The following is a 21297-nucleotide window of genomic DNA, read 5'->3' on the forward strand; positions in this document are numbered from 1 at the left end:
GAGTTTATGGTCTAACCAGACACCTAGGTATTTGTAGTTGTCCACATATTCTAAGTCAGAACCATCCAGAGTAGTGATGCTAGTCGGGCAGGAGGGTGCGGGCAGCAATCGGTTGAAGAGTATGCACTTGGTTTTACTTGCATTTAAAGCAGTTGGGTGCCTCGGAAGGAGTGTTGTACGGCATTGAAGCTCGTTTAGAGGTTTGTTAGCACAGTGTCCAAAGAAGGGCCAGATGTATACAGAATGGTGTCGTCTGCGTAGAGGTGGATCAGAGAATCATCAGCAGCAAGAGCCACATCATTGATATATACAGAGAAAAGAGTCAGCCCGAGAATTGAACCCTGTGGCACCCCCATAGAGACTGTAACAGGTCCGGACAACATGCCCTCCGATTTGACACACTGAACTCTACCTGAGAAGTAATTGGTGAACCAGGCGAGGCAGTCATTTGAGAAGCCAAGGCTATTGAGTCTCCCGAAGAGAATGCGGTGATTGACAGAGTCGAAAGCCTTGGCCAGGTCGATGAAGACGGCTCCACAGTACTGTCTTTTATCGATGGTGGTTATGATATCGTTTAGGACCTTGGAAACCGGATTGCATAGCGGGAGAAGGTATGGTGGGATTCGAAATGGTCGGTGATCTGTTTGTTAACTTGTCTTTCAAAGATTTTAGAAAGGCAGGGCAGGATGCATATAGGTCTATAACAGTTTGGGTCTAGAGTTTCTCCCTGTTTGAAGAAGGGGGATGACCGCGGCATCTTTCCAATCTTTAGGAATCTCAGACGATACGAAAAAGAGGTTGAATAGGGGTTGCAACAATTTCGTCAGATAATTTTAGAAAGAGAGGGTCCCGATTGTCCAGCCCAGCTGATTTGTAGGGATCCAGATTTTGCAGCTCGACTTGTTTGGACACAGACCTGGATAGTATGACAGAACTCTAAAGGCTATCTCTGCAGTAGATTACAACTCTGCCCCCTTTGGCAGTTCTATCTTGTCGGAAAATGTTATAGTTAGGGATGGAAATTTCAGGATTTTTGGTGGCCCTCCTAAGCCAGGATTCAGACACGGCTAGGAAATCCGGGTTGGTGGAGTGTGCTAAAGCAGTGAATAAAACAAACTTAGTGAGGAGGCTTCTAATGTTAACATTCATGAAACCAAGGCTTTTACGGTTACAGAAGTCAACAAATGAGAGCGCCTGGGTGATGGGAGTGGAGCTAGGGACTTCAGTGCCTGGGTTAACCTCCACATTACCAGAGGAACAGAGGAGGAGTAGGATAAGGGTACGGCTAAAGGGTAAAAGAACTGGTCGTCTAGTGTGTTTGGAACAGAGAGTAAAAGGAGCAGATTTATGGGCGTGGAAGAATAGACTCAAGGCATAATGTACAGACAAGGGTATGGTAGGATGTGAATACAGTGGAGGTATTACAGTGTATTGGTTACATGTATCGGTTACCAAAGTACAATGCATTCGGAAAGTATTGAGATCCCTTGATTTTTAAAAATGTTGTTACTTTACAGCTTTATTCTAAAACTAATTAAATCGTTTTTTTCCCTCATCAATCTACAAACAATACCTCATAATGACAAAGCAAAAACAGGTTCACAGCGATTACAGCCTTGAGTCTTCTTGGGCATGACTTTTCAAGCTTGGCACACCTGTATTTGGGGAGTTTCTCCCATTCTTCTCTGCAGATTCTCTCAAGCTCTGTCAGGTTGGATGGGGAGCGTCGCTGCACAATTATTTTCAGGTCTCTGCAGAGATGTTTGATTGGGTTCAAGTCCTGGCTGGGCCACTCAAGGACATTCAAGGCTGTGTGCTTAAGGTCTTTCTCCTGTTGGAAGGTGAACCTTTGCCCCAGTCTGAGGTCCTGAGCTCTCTGGAGCAGGTTTTCATCAAGGATCTCTGTGTACTTTGCTCCGTTCATATTTCCCTCGATCCTGACTAATCTCCCAGTCCCTGCCGATGAAAACATCCCCACAGCAGGATGCTGCCACCACCATGCTTCACCATAGGGATGGTGCCAGGTTTTCTCCAGACGTAACGCTTGGCATTCAGGCCAAAGAGTTCAATCTTGGTTTCATCAGACCAGAGAATCTTGTTTCTCATGTACTGAGAGTCCTTTAGGTGCCTTTTGGAAAACTGTCATGTGCCTTTTACTGAGGAGTGGCTTCCATCTGGCCACTCTACCATAAAGGCCTGATTGGTGGAGTGCTGCAGAGATGGTTGTCCTTCTGAAAGGTTCTCCCATTTCCACAGAGAAACTCTGGAGCTCTGTCAGAGTGACTATCGGATGCACTGTATACTGTATACAGTTAGCACAGTCCCACAATATTATTGTTGTTGTGTGTAGGCCTAATCTAGGCCCAGGATTCAATCAGATCAGTGTTCACCAGTGGTAACTAAAAATAGCATAGTTTATCATTGCTTTGGTTTAGGTGGTGACAGAGGTATAACTGCGTTGGAGCTTTCCAATCCACAAGCGGCTCCTGGCGTTATACCTATGCAGACATTGCCATTGAAAGCACAGAAATCGCATTAGTAAAAATGCTGAGGAGCATACAGGATAATATTTCTATAAAGCCAACACTTTCTCGTTCTGGGAAGGGTGTAGTTTAGTGAATGACAACAAGAGCACCCACCCACCAATTTGGCAGCTCCAATGCAGTTACACATCCAACACACAAAAGCAATGAAAATATTTGCGATTGTCGTATACCGCTGAATAATCTGAACTAATCCTGGCCCTACTCTATCATAACACATTTCATACAGACATAACTATTATGATATTTAATTGAACCTAAACATTTCACCATGATGGCCATCAATACTCTCACAATACATGTTTATTTTTTTCTCCACTGCATCAGTCGAATCTCAGAGAGCAGAAGAACACATCGATGCAGGCTTCACCTGACCAAGCTTCACCTGACCAAGCTTCAGAGAATGAGAAGACTGACCCAACTAAGGCACTGAGGTCTCCCCTCTATCAACATATAAGTGTAAAACTCCCTGATAAGTGTTTGACCATGATAGGACCCTTGTTAGGACCCTTGGGGCGGCAGGTAGCCTGGTGGTTAGAGCGGTGAGCCAGTAACCAAAAGGTTGCTGGATCGAATCCCTGAGTTGACAAGGTAAAAATCTGTCGTTCTGCCTCTGAGCAAGACAGTTAACCCACTTTTTCCCGGTAGGCTGTCATTGTAAATAAGATTTTGTTCTTAACTGACTTGCCTAGTTAAATAAAGTTTAATTTAAAAAAAAATGTCTGATTGATAGTAGATTTGTGGTTCTTAACCATTAAAATATGATATTAGGATGATAATAATAGTATATGAAGTAGAATAACTTTTGTCGATTACTTTCGTACAATCCCAGCCTCCAAGTATTTACCCCTTCTGTTTCCATCTTTGAGGTGCGTTGAAAAAAGATTGGAACTTGAGACATTATTCTTGGTGTGATTCAATTAAATGTATTCTCGTTTTTTTGACATAGGCTATTTATCTTTTTTTATTAAGAGCATTTCACAACACAATTTCAAGACAGTGATGACCAGCTGAGGAAATGTGGAGATAAGATGTAAATGAGATGATGTGACATCAGCATGTCCAGAGAGACGTTTACCAAAGCTTTCTTCTAACATACCCTGTGTTGTTCATGCCAGAATTCCCCTGTCAACTGTCAGTAAGACTTAAACAGTATATCCCTCTATGACTTCAACCAAAGCTGTGGAAAACTAATGTAGAAATAAGACTTGAAGAGGCATTGATGTCGAAACTAATCTACGAGTCAGATTTGTAACTAAAGCCTACTGTTGAATTTGTATTTATATATGTTCTGTGTAATTTGGCAACAATAATCTACAGTAACATTGTTATTGTTGACTCAACCAACTCCACAGCTGACTAAGTTAGCGAAATTCCAGTAATTTCCCCCAAATTCCCAGGATTCTCAGAATGAGGAGGAAACATACAGGAAATCCAGAATCCTCCAACCAGCATTTCTTGAAAAACTGGGCATTTTTATAAAGTTACCAGAATGTTACAACCCTACACCTGACAAACCCAAGGATTTCAACAATAGTAACAGCACCAACAAACAAACAGAATATATTTATGGTCAAACAAACTTTATTTGCCACTGAAACATATATAGCGCTTCTCCTCACTAAGCAGGAGCAGCATTTGCCATGGTTAGGGTGAGGCAGAGGGCAAGCACTGATGGTAGAAAGAGGCTCATGGAAGATGGGGGAAGTTGTTTAGAATCCTCTTCAGCTGGCCCCGGAGGCGGCAGGGGGTGCAGGGGGTGCGGGTGCTGGGGCAGGAGCGGGGGCAGGAGCTGGATCAGGGGAAGGAGCAGGGACGGTGAAACACCCCCTCTTGTGCCACTGCATGTCTCGCACACGTCGGACAGACTGGATCTGAGGTGCAGGGGCATCCCAGTCGTTCCAGTGCTTGAAGTCTCCACACTCAAACACGTACTGGCACCCCCTGTAGCCGGGGTACATGTAGCCGACCCATCTGCAACAAAGGAACAGAGAAGGAGTCCATGAGACAGGACCAAAATAGACGTCAGAATATGACAGTTAGCATAATTGACCATCTTTTAAAGGATTTCAGGAGAAAGACGAGAGATTAAGTGAGACATGAGAGAAACAGAACAAGGATGGAGAGAGAGAAAGTGAAAAAGGAAGAAAATGAGAGAGGGTGAAAGGAAGCTCTTACGTTCCGTTGAGGGCCTTGACACTCGCTACGCGATCTTGGAAACCATGTCCCCACAAACTGGGAACATCATCATCAACAATCTCCATCTTTCTACCAGTGAAGCCTGGGCTCTCAAACAGATGGAGCTTGTGTTCGGCACTATCCTAAAGAGGAGAAATTGAAATATGCACACACACAAACAGACTCACTTAGTGTTAAGATGTTTACTAAGAGCTGATTGTTGAGATAGACTGTGAGTGCTGAGATAGAGAGAGGCTTCAGGTAATCAGTGAGCATTCAGATAGCCAATGAGAGCCGTCTGCTGAGGTGACAAATTACTGTTGAGATGAACATGGAGTTCTGCAATGGATAAAGAGTGTTGAGATAATCTGCGAGTGTTGAGATAAATGAGAGTACTGAGATGCTCAGAGAATATTTGTTTTTTAGTATAATTAAAAAAATATATAATTTATTTTTATAAAGTGTAGATCAGCTTTAACATTGTAGATAGATTGTGGCTCAGAGAATGTTGATAGAGATAGGTAGGGAATGCAGGATGGTGAGATGGTAAACGTGCTAACATGGTCAGTGAGTATGTTGACATTTCTGTAATTTAGCAGACGCTCTTATCCAGAGTGCATATATTTTCATATCAGTACCCCTGTGGGAATCAAACCCACAACCTTGGCATTGCAAGCACCATGCTCTACCAACTGTGCTACACGGGGTATGTTTAGACATTGTTTGAGTGCTACCCACCACTTTGAGAGGCCGCATGGACCAGAAGGAGTAGCTGTACTGGCTGTTGGTCCAGGTGTCCCAGCGTGGATACTCGCCTTTCTCCAGAACAAACTGCTCACCTGCAAACCCCTGGCGGTCATACCCCACCCATCTGTCAGGAGAGAGGACAAGAACGAGGCTGAGTTAGAATATCTCTCCTCAGCATGTATGACGTTGTATTTGGCCATATGTGGTAACAGATATACAGTATAAAAATAAAAAAAAGTTGACACTAAACCTGAACCTGAAAATATATATTCTGCATGTGTAAGAATATGACAGTCTGTGAATGACACCAATGCACCAGAACTCACGGGCCAGACTCAACCAGCATAGAGCCCACCTTCTCCAGGCCCTTCTCTGAAACATCTTTACACTCAGTAGAAAACTCAGCCTTGCGGCCCTGGAAATTCTCAAACTCAAACAGCACCACCTGGATCAGAGAGAGGAGGAGAGACAGAGAGGGGAAAGAGGAGGAAAGATACTAATATTGAGAAAGTCAAGCTTACAGTATAAAGAGAGGAAATATATGGGGGACTAAGGAAGAGGGTTTATAGAGAAGTGGGAAATTAGAGAAGTGGGCGAAGGAGAGAAAAATAAATGAAGAGAAACATCACAAGAGAGAAATAGACAGATAACAGATGGGGAGAGGGAGGATACAGTACCTTGTAAGTGGCTCCTGCTCCACCCTGGCTCTTCCCTGCAGCCATTTGCTCAGGGGCGCTCTGCTGCTCCGACATCCTCCTGGTCCACTGGTTACTCCTCTCTCAGGAGCACAATCAGGAGAGAGACAGAGAAAAGAGAAACACAGACACCATGATGACATTCATTTCACAATGATGACCATCAGTCCTCTCAGTAGCAATGGATCCTTTTACTCCTTTGAATCAGCCAAGATTTGCATCCACTTCAGAGAGCAGAAGAGCCCATTGGTGCAGACGTAACCTGAGCTGAGAATAAGGACCTGAGGGGCTGTATTCTACACTTTTCTATCTCCAGGAAAAACCCCTGGGGCCAGGAGTTTTTCCTGACCGTAGGCTATAACTAGGGCCGAGAGTCATCCCCCTATGAACATGTTATTCTCATACTCTAATGTGCAACCTTTCAAATCAGTAATTCCACATTTCGCTGTCTATCATGTCCAACTCTGCAAGCCTCAGTCTGTATCATAACCAGTTCTACACCCCCTTGACTCAAACTTATCACTACAAACACACATTCCATAATACTCTATTCTGCAAACTCCTCACTTGCTCAATCATATATTTTACTGCAAACATTTAAGCAAACCAAATTATATCTTTACCAACTCTAAAAATACTACACTATCATTCCTATCCCCCCCACCCCATCCAACCTCTCCTTCTGTCAACAATCATGACTGTGGGCTCTCCTTTACTTTTCATGTAAAATCAGTTTCAAAGTTCAATTAAAACCTTGTTAATCCTGCTGTGCAGAACCAAGCTGGTTTTACCTGGATATGCCTGCTGTGTATTGGTAGCCTCTCTCTCTCTGTGCCACTTGGTGTTTGGGGTTGAGCCGTTGGAGGGCAGTGGCAGGGGGGGTATTTATGGTTTATTTCTGGCCACAACAGCAGAAAAGGGGGAGCTGTTGATACAGCAAGTCTGTCGCTGACATTGTGTCCATAACGCTACCTCTCAATATGCAGCTGTGTTGGCACACGTTACCCTGCCCGTCCGCCTGGCTGCCAGTGAGTGGTATGTGTGGGGTATATGGAGAGGGAGCCAAGAGGATTCAGCAAACATCCCCACTCAGCACAAACTGGTAGACACGCTCACACACACACACACACTAATCACACCTAGCAGTCTAAACATCACCTAACCTCCTCACACCACTCTGACCAATAAAGGGTTAATCACTGAACTGAAATGAGTGTAATGCAGAAGTAATATTTAGCCCAATAATGACAAAATCAGAAGCTTAACGCAGTACATTTTATTACGAATTTACACTTTTGAACAACGGCCTTACAACAGTGCAATATACATTTTACTTTCAAATAAAACGAGAAAGAGAAAAAATAATGACAAAGTCAAACGCCATGGACAGACACCAAAGGGACAACTCTAAAAATTCCCTCAAAACATTCACTTGCATTAGCGTTCCAACGTCTGTCTACGAAAATGTGGAATGCGGTCAGTGCTGTAGTGGAAGTAGTGGGACAGTGGAGCATGGCTAACATGGTCAGGGGAATGGCCAAAGTCAGCTCAAACAAGCCCTAAAACAACTGGTGCAAATAGTCCAAGTCACGTGCAGAAGAAAAGGGTAAATTACCACCCTCATCTCAAAACAATATACTTCACTTGCATTCCCCACTGGGGTAGTGGAAGCCGTACTCCTACCATTCCACTATACATCCACACCGCTGCACCGACCATGTGCACAATGGGACCATTACAGTTGTGGATGAAGCCATGATATCCAGACTGTGATTGTACCACTGCTACTTGGTGTGGCCATTCAGTTAAGTGTCAGAGTAAAGCATGATGAAAAGGACCCGAGACTGTGCATGCACATCCTTTTCCAAACAATGATGGGACAATGCACGTGAGGTCGCTAAATGGGAGATGTGTTGCAGACATGCTGGTAAAACAGAAACCAGGAAGTGCACATTGAATGTATGGCTCATTGGTAACATGTACATTTTCCTTGCAATCCTTACTCACCCATCCATCAGTATTACACACACAATCATTTGATCTTTCACTGAAGAGGTAAGTGGAGGTGAAGGGAGGAAGAACAGGCTGATTAGTGTTCATGCGTGCGTGTGCGCGCATCTAATTGAGATGGAGGTAGATTTCCATTGTGATTAACCCTTCCCCTCCCCTTTTCCACCAGTAGAAACAGATTCAGACATGATTGAAAAAAAGAGCAAACACAAAGCATTCCTCTTTAGCCATAAGTTTAAAGGGACTGCATGATGTCAACACAACAGATTCTCAGTTAGTTCATGACATCAGTCACTGAGTGGCTCAGAGGAATGGGGTTGGGGGCCTCTGCTGTAGTGATGCTTTAAATGCTCTCCATACAAACCCAGCACTCTGACATGTTATGATTCAGCTTTCAAATGAGCAACAATACAAATATAACATTTCATGATTACAGATACCATATTTATTAGTAACACATAATACACCCTGGCTGCCCATTAGTTCAGCAGTGTTTTGTTCTCTATGATCCATGACAGAAAATTAAATCAGAAATATTTTCCAACGCTCCTCCACTGACAGATACAGTTAACGCATAGACTAACCTGAAAATGATATTTAAAAAGAGAAAACAAAATAAAAATGTGTCTTGTGGAGGTGCTATACTGTCCTCCAGCTTATTGAAGCACTTCCAGGTTAAGAGGCATGTGGTCCCACAAGTTAAGCATTAATGAAATACAACACAACCTGACAGGAGAGAATGGGATCCCCCCCCTTCCGTAGTCTCCCCTGTCATGTGAGAGGGTAAAGTGGCTTTATGCAAAGACCCCCCTGACATAGGAGGTGGAGGAGCTAGCAGTGAACTGGACGCTCTGAGCAGAGCAGCCCCTTGCTCGTTTCATCCATAAGACCGAGGTTGTCTGTAAGAAGGCACCATGCACATGGATTTGAGCCAGGCAGGAAGAGAACAGAGAAAGGAAACAAACAGATGACGAATTACAATGTCAGCAGCAGAATTCCCATTTTCTCAGGGTCCAAGGTTAAGGCTACTGTCTGATTCTCCACCAGATTCTTCAGTTAAGGCAACCTACAGAGGGACGATACAAACCATCAGCATTTTAGGGTTACGTATTAGCAAAACAGACACTAGAATATTGTCTAATTATGAAACGGTGGTAAAATGGCAGGTTTATTGCATACAACACCCTATGATAAAGAATGATTCATAATGAGGAACATTTGTGAGAAGAGAGCTCACTTGATCATTCACACTTAGCTGTCATTTTCATACTGACTCAAGCGCTTCTTGGACTTCAGCTCTCTCAGCCACTGTGGTGAGGCCGCTTCACTAAGAGAGACAGACATTACAACGGGTAAATATTTCTGTTCCAACTATCAACAATCCCTGTTTTGGGTTATTAGATCCAGGCTGAACAGAGGGAAGAGACAGGGTCACTATCTTACCCATTTTCTTTCCCTCCGGAGGGGGGCAGCACACGGGACGCCCGGGGAAGGAAGGGGGATTTAGGAGAACGGGATAACTGGGAGGGAGAAGTGGAGGGTCCCTCTGTCTGATTGTCAGAGTCGCTTCTCTTCTTGAGCTGGGCCTGCCAAACAGAGGGAGAAACCAGCAGGAAAACAAAAGCATTTCTCAGAACAGTATGAGTGACAACATTACACTCCTGGTCAACTCTGTCTGTTTCTCTTGGGGAGCCTCACCATGAGGGCAGACGGGTCCATCCCAGGGAAGAGGGCGACTCTCTGGGGCTGGGAGGAGGCAGCAGCAGAGTGGGGGTCTGCTCCTCTCGCCTGCTCCTCAGAGTCTGAGTCCTTCTTGGAAGACTCCACTTTGTCCTCTGTAGAGGACAACACACCTCTGAGTACATCATTTCACAATCAAAACAAATAGGTTATTCAGAAGATCTTTGACCATCTAAGTCACATCTCCAGTCTCACTGGTGGAATCAAGTCCGCTCAATCCATAGTAGAAGGTATGCAGCAGAACAAGGTAGTGGATGGAGATTTGGCTGAGGGGGTCTACATGAGAGCAGAGTCCAAGGCTGACCTGTAGAGTCTCGAGAGCGCCAGTCCTCAGTAGGCGTGGCCTGTCCCTCTGGGTGTACAGACAGAGCAGCAGTCTGACGAGAGACCCTGGAGGGGCGTGAACGTGGCCCCCGCATCTTACTCAACTGCACCCTGGAGCGCAGAGCACTGGAGTCCAGTAGGCTGGTGGAGGCCTGGAGAGAAACACAAAGCAAATCTGTGGAAACAAAAAAACTATGACTTCTACGTCTTTTTAAAAAGGTGAAGTCCGGCTTACCTCAGGGAAGGGGAGTGGTTGTATCTCGGGCTGGGCAGAGAAGCCGTCTGGAGTGTCGAGGTCACTGGGCGGGGTGTGGACATGTTCCCCTGGCGTGTAAAGTGGAGTGGGTTTCCTAGGGGACTGACTGGGGTGGCTGTCTGAGGTGGGCGTGGCAGGAGTCAGGCTACAGGAAGGACAGACAGGAACAAACAGAAGAGTACTTTAGGCTACCTTCCTAAAACTACACTACAGTCTGTTAAATGCATGCATTGGCAATGAGAGAACAACGTGACAGGTACTGTGTCTACTAGCTCTGTGATTGAGTAATATTCTCCTGTCTGGGTTTACTGTAGGAGCATCACATTTCATAGAGGATGCATGTGCATGACGACAAAGAGGCAGACTCACGCTCCACTTTATTTCACAATGAGGGACGTAAACATCCCTGAGGTGATTCATTTGAATTACATTAAAATGACCCACTATCTGTTGACAGTCCCTTATATCGTATCTTTATCTGAAACTACTACAGCATCCAGTCATTTCTACTAAACATTATCCAGATGTGTTGCTGTGATACCATCTCCTAGCCACAGGAGGTCAGTGATAGACCAGCCTGCTGAGAGAGGCCATTTTGAGTGCTGGCGTAAACCAGGTTTCAGTGAGCTGCTGCTCCTTGACCACAATGTATCAGGAGTGCTGAGATTCTACTGTATCTGTACAGGAAGTACCTATAGATACCATAGTATGTTGATTTATTTCAACATCAGTAACAGTCTCTGCCTTGGAGGAGATGCTTGTGGGTGTTGTATGTTGTAAGGAAAAAGGTTGAGATGATTATTAGCCATAATGGTGGGACAGCAGAGAATGCACTGCCTGCGGCTAATCCTCCACTCTGCCACATCTAGCTGACCCAATGCGGCTCCGTGACTTTGTCTTAAGGTCAATGCTGCTCCAGGAGAAGAGACGATAGAGCACACCTCTCCCTTTAGCTGCATCCAGCAGCCAGGGGGGGGGGGGGGGGGTGTTAAATTGCAGATCAAATGGTTGAGGATTGTATATTTAGAGGGAGAAGTGACTGGGAGGCATTCGGTACTAGGGATGTCGAGATGTCTTGATATCAGGGTAAAGCCTCATGGGAAATTAGTAATCATAGAGGAATGAGGATCAACATATTTAGTAACCAAAAACACATCCTGTTTCATAGGTCCAGCCCACAGGAGCCACACCTGTGATGGGTTGTGTGTGTGTGTATATATATATTCACCTATCATCAGTGTGCAGTCCTGTCTCCCAGGTCCCGTACTGACTGTCCGTCTCATGGACCAGTGTGTCCATGCCCCTCCCCTCCTCACCGTCCACATTCTGCTTCAACTGCTCCTGAGAGAGAGCGAGATGGACAGGGAGAAAATGACGAGTCAGACCCCTTCCCCTTTTTGTTATGTTACAGCCTTATTCTAAAGGGGAGAAGAAGAAAAATCCCTCATTAATCTACACAAAATACCTCATAATTTAAAAAAATATATATATTTTTTTTATTTTACATTTATTTAACTAGGCAAGTCAGTTAAGAACAAATTCTTATTTTCAATGACGGCCTAGGAACAGTGGGTTAACTGCCTGTTCAGGGGCAGAACGACAGATTTGTACCTTGTCAGCTCGGGGGTTTGAACTTGCAACCTTCCGGTTACTAGTCCAATAATGAAAATAAGTTCAGAAATGTTTGCAAATTATATTTTAAAAAGTAATTTCTATTTGCATAAGTATTCAGACCCTTTGCTATGGGACTCAAAATAGAGCTCAAGTGCATCCTGTTTCCATTGATCATCCTTGAGATGTTTCTGCAACTTGATTGGAGTCCACCTGTGGTAAATTCAATTTAAAAATTTGAAAGGTTTGGAAAGGCACACCTGTCTATAAAAGGTCCCACAGTTCAGTGCATGTCAGAACAAAAACCAAGCCATGAGGTCAAAGGAATTGTCCGTAGAGATTCGAGACAGGATTGTGTTGAGGCACAGATCTGGGGAAGGGTACCAAAAACAATCTGCAGCATTGAAGGTACACAAGAACACAGTGCCCTCCATCATTCTTAAATGGAAGAAGTTTGGAACCCCCAAGACTCTTCCTGGAGCTGGCCCCCCGGCCAAACTGAGCAATCGGGAGAGAAGGGTCTTGGTCAGGGAGGTGACCAAGAACCTGAAAGTCACTCTGAAAGAGCACCAGAGTTCCTCTGTGGAGTTGGGAGAACCTTCCAGAAGGACAACCAACTCTACAGCACTCCACTAATCAGGCCTTTATGGTAGAGTGGCACATGACAGCCCGCTTGGAGTTTGCCAAAAGGCACCTAAAGGACTCACAGACCATGAGAAACAAGATTCTCTGGTCTGATGAAATCAAGATTGAACTCTTTGGCCTGAATGCCAAGCATAATTTCTGGAGGGAAGGTGAAGCATGGTGGCGGCAGCATTATGCTGTGGGGATGTTTTTCAGCGGCAGGGACTGAGAGACTAGTCAGAATTGAGGGAAAGATGAACGGAGCAAAGTACAGAGAGATCCTTGATGAAAACCTGCTCCAGAGTGCTCAGGACCTCAGACTGGGGTGAAGGTTCACCTTCCAACAGGACAACGACCCTAAGCAAACAGCCAAGACAACGCAGGAGTGGCTCCGAGACAAGTCTCTAAATATCCTTGAGTGGCCCAGCCAGAGCCCGGACTTGAACCCGATCAATCGAACATCTCTGGAGAGACCTGAAAATAGCTGTGCAGTGACGCTCCCCATACAACCTGACAGAGCTTGAGAGAATCTGCAGAGAAGAACGGAACAAACTCCCCAAATACAGGTGTACCAAGCTTGTAACGTCATACACAAGAAGACTTGAGGCTGTAGTCGCTGCCAAAAGGTGCTTCAACAAAGTACTGAATAATTACGCAAATAGTTTTTGCTTGGTCATCATGGGGTAGTGCGTGTAGATTGATGAGGGAAAAAAACGATTTCCTCAACTTTAGAATAAGATTGTAACATAAAAAAAAAAGTGGAATAAGTGAAGGGGTCTGGATTCTTTCCGAATGCACTGTATGTGCCATTGGAGTACGAAGGGAGGTCGAAGGGAACATATTCTAATATGACAGAACTGGATTCATCTCCACCAGCCTGAATCAAACTATCAAAGCATCTTATTGGCTGTCGGTTCAATCCATCACCACGCCTGTGGAGCGAAACCCCGCCCAGCCTACAGTAACAAAGTTGGCCAGTTGAGAGAGAAAGAGAGAGTGACGCTGGTCCTGATAGCCCTGTATTGTGTGGCTATGGCCAGGCCAGCAGTGGGTGAGAAGGATAATGAGAGGTAATGGGATGAACTCACAGGGCCAGAGACTGGTGAGACACTGTTTGCCGTCTACTGAACCATGGCTCTTTTAATGAGGCTTCTACAGGGGGCACACTGTCCTAAAACCACACACTCACTGCTCCTGTGCATGCATTCAAGCCTGTGTAAGTGCGCACACATACTGTATAGAAATAGAGAAATACTGCTGAACTTCCATGATCTCTACTGACTTCCTTGACAGTGCTATACAGATGCACCACAACACCATGTCTAAAGAGAATGATTGAGGGAAATGTAATGGGTGTTTGGTTTGTGTGTGTGTGTGTGTGTGTGTGTGTGTTAGTGAGAGCAGGGCCAGAGGGAGAAGGAGGGAAAGGGAGAACAACAGTACAGGATGTCATTCATCATCAATGCCTTTCCTGACAGGAAGAAAGAAGGCCAGGGAGTACAGTAAGAAACTCCCTCCATCTGAGAAAGCACTTGCACCAAAAGTGCATTAGCTCCTCTCCAGGCTTTACAGCCCTAAAAAAGTATATTTACAGCACAGTAACCTAGGCTTGTTTTCAAATGATCTTTCTGCCAAATCTGGCTCCAGCAGTTAAACAAGCATTAGTTTGAACATGCTGTTGGTCACATGACTAATGCCTCAGGCTAACAGGTGGGCTGGGCTCAGGGTCAATTAAACAGGAATGCTAATCGATCTACATGCATAGGCCTTTCAAACAGATTAGGTTGGGTCAGTGTTATGGTACAGCTACGTTTCTCGACGTGAGGGGTTTGAGAAGCATAGGAGTAACAATAACAACACAGTGAGGAGAAAGTGAGGGGTTTAGTGAGAAGCATAGGAGTAACAATAACAACACAGTGAGGAGAAAGTGAGGGGTTTACTGAGAAGCATAGGAGTAACAATAACAACACAGTGAGGAGAAAGTGAGGGGTTTACTGAGAAGCATAGGAGTAACAATAACAACACAGTGAGGAGAAAGTGAGGGGTTTAGTGAGAAGCATAGGAGTAACAATAACAACACAGTGAAGAGAAAGTGAGGGGTTTACTGAGAAGCATAGGAGTAACAATAACAACACAGTGAAGAGAAAGTGAGGGGTTTACTGAGAAGCATAGGAGTAACAATAACAACACAGTGAAGAGAAAGTGAAGGGTTTACTGAGAAGCATAGGAGTAACAATAACAACACAGTGAGGAGAAAGTGAGGGGTTTACTGAGAAGCATAGGAGTAACAATAACAACACAGTGAAGAGAAAGTGAGGGGTTTACTGAGAAGCATAGGAGTAACAATAACAACACAGTGAAGAGAAAGTGAAGGGTTTACTGAGAAGCATAGGAGTAACAATAACAACACAGTGAGGAGAAAGTGAGGGGTTTACTGAGAAGCATAGGAGTAACAATAACAACACAGTGAGGAGAAAGTGAGGGGTTTACTGAGAAGCATAGGAGTAACAGTAACAACACAGTGAGGAGAAAGTGAGGGGTTTACTGAGAAGCATAGGAGTAACAATAACAACACAGTGAAGAGAAAGTGAGGGGTTTACTGAGAAGCATAGGAGTAACAGTAACAACACAGTGAGGAGAAAGTGAGGGGTTTACTGAGAAGCATAGGAGTAACAATAACAACACAGTGAGGAGAAAGTGAGGGGTTTACTGAGAAGCATAGGAGTAACAATAACAACATAGTGAGGAGAAAGTGAGGGGTTTACTGAGAAGCATAGGAGTAACAATAACAACACAGTGAGGTGTTTACTGAGAAGCATAGGAGTAACAATAACACAGTGAGTAAAAAGTGAGGGGTTTACTGAGAAGCATAGGAGTAACAATAACACAGTGAGGAGAAAGTGAGGGGTTTACTGAGAAGCATAGGAGTAACAATAACAACACAGTGAGGGGTTTACTGAGAAGCATAGGAGTAACAATAACAACACAGTGAGGGGTTTACTGAGAAGCATAGGAGTAACATTAACAACACAGTGAAGAGAAAGTGAGGGGTTTACTGAGAAGCATAGGAGTAACAATAACAACACAGTGAGGAGAAAGTGAGGGGTTTACTGAGAAGCATAGGAGTAACAATAACAACACAGTGAAGAGAAAGTGAGGGGTTTACTGAGAAGCATAGGAATGACAATAACAACACAGTGAGGAGAAAGTGAGGGGTTTACTGAGAAGCATAGGAGTAACAATAACAACACAGTGAGGGGTTTACTGAGAAGCATAGGAATGACAATAACAACACAGTGAGGAGAAAGTGAGGGGTTTACTGAGAAGCATAGGAGTAACAATAACAACACAGTGAAGAGAAAGTGAGGGGTTTACTGAGAAGCATAGGAATGACAATAACAACACAGTGAGGAGAAAGTGAGGGGTTTACTGAGAAGCATAGGAGTAACAATAACAACACAGTGAGGAGAAAGTGAGGGGTTTACTGAGAAGCATAGGAGTAACAATAACAACACAGTGAGGAGAAAGTGAGGGGTTTACTGAGAAGCATAGGAGTAACAATAACAACACAGTGAAGAGAAAGTGAGGGGTTTACTGAGAAGCATAGGAGTAACAATAACAACACAGTGAGGAGAAAGTGAGGGGTTTACTGAGAAGCATAGGAGTAACAATAACAACACAGTGAGGAGAAAGTGAGGGGTTTACTGAGAAGCATAGGAGTAACAATAACAACACAGTGAGGAGAAAGTGAGGGGTTTACTGAGAAGCATAGGAGTAACAATAACAACACAGTGAAGAGAAAGTGAGGGGTTTACTGAGAAGCATAGGAGTAACAATAACAACATAGTGAAGAGAAAGTGAGGGGTTTACTGAGAAGCATAGGAGTAACAATAACAACACAGTGAAGAGACCAACAAGGTGCAGTAAGAGATGAACAATAAAGTGTTGGCTTCTATTTCAGCCTAAGATTTAATACAACTAATTCACAGGACTACGCATGTAGGATTCAATAAGCAAACCTCCTGTAATCTAAATTCCTTGAACTTGTACCATATCCACCGTGTAGGTGGTTGAACTTTAGCACACCCAAACACACCCTCGCTTGGTGTTTGCCGCTCCTGAGGCTACCCGGTTACCTGCCAACCAAACAACAGAAGCAAGACAGAGAGGGTTAAGAAATAACATAGTCCGACTTGTAGTGCTGCTTAAAGCCCTGTAGTATTGACCATGTGAGGGTGTCGGCTCTGCTATCAACAACGCACTCTGGACACGAGGAAAGAGCAGGCCTGCATGGCACCTTATTGTGAAGTAGATGTTTCCTTATTAACATTAGCCTTGGCCAGCCCCCTCTGCTAAGATACCCCCTCTGTGGACAGGAAGGGGGTGTCAATGGAAATGACAGAACAATGAGCGGATGAATAGAAGGAGGGAGGAGAGAAAGGGTGATTGAGAATCTAACACATGTTTGAGGAAGTAGAGGAGCCAAAGCCCTGGAAAGTTAGACCTGCCAGACATCACGGCTCTGAAACACATCCTGGTGTTATGACATCATCACATTTATGAAAATGTTCACCTTAAATCCCCTTCTTATTTTAATACAATATGCCTACTTTGGGTTGAGATGAAACACATGCTGGGCCTATTACGTTACTGTGAAGGCATAGTCACTTTAAATTGGATTAATCCACTTCCTTACTGCAAAACAACCATTCATATCCGCCCTGAATAACGGCCAGTCAGACACACAGCTCCACGACTGAGGAAGTGATGTGAAGCTCTAAGACATTTAACATATGGTCCTGCTGCCTGGAAACAGACAACTCTAGCAGGCCGGTTACTTAGTGCAGGTACAATGACCCCAACACGATCACTGCAGAACAAACCTCACACCGCCCCCAGTACGTCCCAACACCTCTCTCCTGCTCTAACCCCTCTAGGTGGAGTCTTCCTCAGTAGGAATGTTTAACAGTAAACACATTGATCATGGAGTGGACTGGTCAACGACGACACTTTGCAGCTATCCTAATATGACTACAGATCCCATGAGCACCAATCCCCTGTCAACAACAGAGCAGCACTGTAGCCACATGTCACAAACTCAGCAAAAAAAAGAAACGTCCCCTTTTCAGGACCCTGTCTTTCAAAGATAATTCATAAAAATCCAAATAACTTCACAGATCTCATTGTAAATGGTTTAAACACTGTTTCCCATGTTCGTTCAATGAACCATAAACAATTAATGAACATGCACCTAAGACACTAACAGCTTACGATAGGCAATTGAGGTCACAGTTATAAAAACTGAGAAGCCTTTCTACTGACTCTGAAAAACACCAAAAGAAAGATGCCCAGGGTCCCTGCTCATCTGCGTGAAAGTGCCTTAGGCATGCTGCAAGGAGGTATGAGGACTGCAGATTGCAGATGTGGCCAGGGCAATAAATTGCAATATCCGTACTGTGAGACGCCGAAGACAGCTCTACAGGGAGACAGAACGGACAGCTGATCGTCCTCGCAGTGGCAGACCACGTGTAACAACATCTGCACAGACCACGTGTAACAACACCTGCACAGGATCGGTACATCTGAACATCACACCTGCGGGACAGGTACAGGATGGCAACAACTGCCCGAGGTACACCAGGAAAGCACAATCCCTCCATCAGTGCTCAGACTGAATAGACTGAATAATAGGCTGAGAGAGGCTGGACTGGGGGCTTGTAGGCCTGTTGTAAGGCAGGTCCTCACCAGACATCACCGGCAACAACGTCGCCTATGGGCACAAACCCACCGTCGCTGGACCAGACAGGACTGGCAAAACGTGTTCTTTACTGACGAGTCACGGTCTTGTCTCACCAGGGGTGATGGTCGGATTCGCGTTTATCGTCGAAGGAATGAGTGTTACACCAAGGCCTGTACTCTGGAGCGGGATCGATTTGGAGGTGGAGGGTCCGTCATGGTCAGGGGCGGAGTGTCACAGTATCATCGGACTGAGCTTGTTGTCATTGCAGGTAATCTCAATGCTGTGCATTACAGGGAAGACATCCTCCTCCCTCATGTGGTACCCTTCCTGCAGGCTCATCCTGACATGACCCTGCAGCATGACAATGCCACCACACACAGAACGAGCAGTATGGCTGATTTCCTACAAGACAGGAATGTCAGTGTTCTGCCATGGCCAGCAAAGAGCCCGGATCTCAATCCCATTGAGCATGTCTAGGACCTGTTGGATCGGATGGAGAGGACAGGGCCATTCCTCCCAGAAATGTTCGGGAACTTGCAGGTGCCTTGGTGGAAGAGTGGGGTAACATCTCACAGCAAGAACTGGTAAATCTGGTGCAGTCCATGAGGAGGAGATGCACTGCAGTACTTAATGCAGCTGGTGGCCACACCAGATACTGACTGTTACTTTTGATTTTGACCCCCCCTTTGTTCAGAGACACATTATTCAATTTCTGTTAGTCACATGTCTGTGGAACATGTTCAGTTTATGTCTCAGTTGTTGAATCTTGTTATGTTCATACAAATATTTACATGTCAAGTTTGCTGAAAATAAACGCAGTTGACAGTGAGAGGGCGTTTCGTTTTTTGCTGAGTTTAGATAGCAAAAAACACTGACCTGAACTGAACAGGATACTGACAGGGTATTTTGTTCTGTCATTATTACATCAGTGTAATGTACAGACAAGGTACCAAGTGTTTGCTAAGAATGCAGAACCGAATGTCATTAAAACCTGACTGACTCGGCTTAAGAACTTAAGACCAACTACATGGGATCCATAGCTAGAGTCTATATCCATACATGGATTCCAGCTATCTGCATTGTGTCCCACCAACCGCCAACCCCTCTTTACTCTACTGCTACTCTCTGTTCATCATATATGCATAGTCTCTTTAACCATACCTACATGTACATACTACCTCAATCAGCCTGACAAACTGGTGTCTGTATGTAGCCTCGCTACTTTTATAGCCTCACTACTTTTATAGCCTGTCTTTTTACTGGTTTTTATTTCTTTACTTACCTATTGTTCTCCTAATTCCTTTTTTGCACTATTGGATAGAGCCTGTAAGTAGGCATTTCACCGTAAGGTCTACTACACCTGTTGTATTCGGCGCACGTGACAAATAAACTTTGATTTGACTAGATTAAACCCTCCTAGTTTAGGAGGGAGGGACAGGGGGCGAGAAACAACTCCAGCCCACAGTAAGCTATGACCTGAGGAGCCTGTGACACTGCGGTTGCAGTGGGAGCTATGACCTGAGGAGCCAGTGACACTGCGGTTGCAGTGGGAGCTATGACCTGAGGAGCCAGTGACACTGCGGTTGCAGTGGGAACTATGGTGAACACAGACAAAGGTCAGTGTTATGTCAAAGATGGTATGAGACGCATAGGGCGAGAGAGAGGACACAGAAGCATAGGGCGAGATGCATAGGGCGAGAGAGAGAACACAGAAGCATAGGGCGAGATGCATAGGGCGAGAGAGAGGACACAGAAGCATAGGGCGAGATGCATAGGGCGAGAGAGAGGACACAGAAGCAGATGAGGCACAGAGGGGGGTGAGCACTGAACAGCGAAGACAAGCAGAACAGTCAGGAACTACCAGGATGAGAGAGAGAATTCACATTGCAACACAAATAGACAGACATAAAAACACAAGTAGAGAAGGCCTTGACAAGTTTGAGGTGCTTGGAATGGGCAGTGACTGACGAAAGGACAGTTGGTGGTGAGAAGGATTGATGGGGGGGAGCAAGTGTCAAATTGTGTGTGTCTTACAGCAGTGGGGGTGTTGGGGGTGCTGGTCCCAGGACGCCTGCGTAGGGACAGGTGCTGCTGGCTGCGCAGAGAGAACCTACGGAAAGAGTCCCGGCTGCGAGAGGCCAGAGAACGTAATGAGTTGGCCCTCTTGAAGTCCCCGGGGCTGTCCTCGGCCCCCCTGCCCCTACGTTCCACTGCACTGGACACCAAGCTGAGCGCACCCTGCAGGGACCGGCGGGCGCTCCCCATCCAACCAGACACCTGGGACTGGGCCACAGACAGCTTGTCCCCCAGGTACTCCATCTCAGATCACTAAAAGACCAACGTCACAGAATGAAGTCCGGACAGAGCGCTCGGTCAGGCTGTGGTCCGGTACTGTAGGTCCTAAATCCAGTGTGATACCGTGGTTGATGGGGAGTCCTTGAGCCAGGTAGTCATCCAGGACGAGAGCTGGTGTCCTGGATACTGTTGAGGTGCGTAGCTAGGTGAATGCTGCAGTAGCTGGGCTGTTTGTAAGGGATAGCACAGCCAGTCAGATGCATCATGACTCCATTTCAGTCCATCATCGGCAGCGAGGTGAACTCTAAGCTTTCTGTTGTTCTGCAAAATGCCTATTTCCATACAGCTATACAGAAGGGCAAGACCGTAGCGGGGAACCCAAGAGGGTTAGGGCTGTTTAACAGACAAGCCCAGCTGGTAGAGGCTCAGGTGTAACGATGCGTTCACAGCAGATATACTGCTGCACCGTCTGCAAACAGGTTCTTGAGCCACATAGTGATGATCAGACCAAGAAGTAGCAATAAACCCACAGAC

General features: G+C 45.3%; 2 protein-coding genes across 5 annotated transcripts in view; both read right to left on the minus strand.

The window, feature by feature from the left end:
* Positions 1-4105: 4105 nt before the first annotated feature.
* On the minus strand, positions 4106-7011 carry LOC139411981 (beta-crystallin B3-like). The gene is made up of 6 exons (XM_071158749.1): positions 6955-7011; positions 6146-6246; positions 5795-5913; positions 5460-5592; positions 4722-4864; positions 4106-4517 (listed from the first exon to the last, which is right to left on the minus strand). The coding sequence occupies exons 2-6, from the start codon at positions 6218-6220 to the stop codon at positions 4268-4270; spliced, it is 720 nt and encodes a 239-aa protein (XP_071014850.1). The 5' UTR covers positions 6221-6246; positions 6955-7011; the 3' UTR covers positions 4106-4267.
* A 413-nt stretch (positions 7012-7424) lies between these two features.
* LOC139410827 (plectin-like) overlaps positions 7425-21297 on the minus strand; it is a 39447-nt gene continuing 25574 nt past the window's right edge. For 3 of the 4 annotated variants that reach the window (XM_071156372.1, XM_071156371.1, XM_071156373.1), the window contains 7 exons: positions 11722-11834; positions 10473-10638; positions 10218-10389; positions 9872-10008; positions 9617-9759; positions 9411-9500; positions 7425-9239 (listed from right to left, as the gene is read on the minus strand). In XM_071156372.1, the coding sequence (XP_071012473.1) occupies positions 9425-9500; positions 9617-9759; positions 9872-10008; positions 10218-10389; positions 10473-10638; positions 11722-11834 (807 nt within the window). In that variant the 3' untranslated portion in view covers positions 7425-9239; positions 9411-9424. The remainder of the gene's footprint in view (positions 9240-9410; positions 9501-9616; positions 9760-9871; positions 10009-10217; positions 10390-10472; positions 10639-11721; positions 11835-21297) is intronic. The other variant, XM_071156374.1, reaches the window with a different exon arrangement.

Source organism: Oncorhynchus clarkii, chromosome 6, assembly GCF_045791955.1.
Source record: "Oncorhynchus clarkii lewisi isolate Uvic-CL-2024 chromosome 6, UVic_Ocla_1.0, whole genome shotgun sequence".
NCBI classification, from domain to species: Eukaryota; Metazoa; Chordata; class Actinopteri; order Salmoniformes; family Salmonidae; genus Oncorhynchus; species Oncorhynchus clarkii.

What these genes read in the sequence shown, in the direction of transcription:
- LOC139411981 (XM_071158749.1), bottom strand. Translation starts at nt 6,220, where the DNA reads ATGTCGGAGCAGCAGAGCGCCCCTGAGCAAATGGCTGCAGGGAAGAGC. An exon ending in CCATGCGGCCTCTCAAAGTG is followed by an intron (nt 4,865 to 5,459) that starts GTGGGTAGCACT and finishes TCTCCTCTTTAG; the next exon opens with GATAGTGCCGAACACAAGCT. An exon ending in GTCAAGGCCCTCAACGGAAC is followed by an intron (nt 4,518 to 4,721) that starts GTAAGAGCTTCC and finishes CCTTTGTTGCAG; the next exon opens with ATGGGTCGGCTACATGTACC.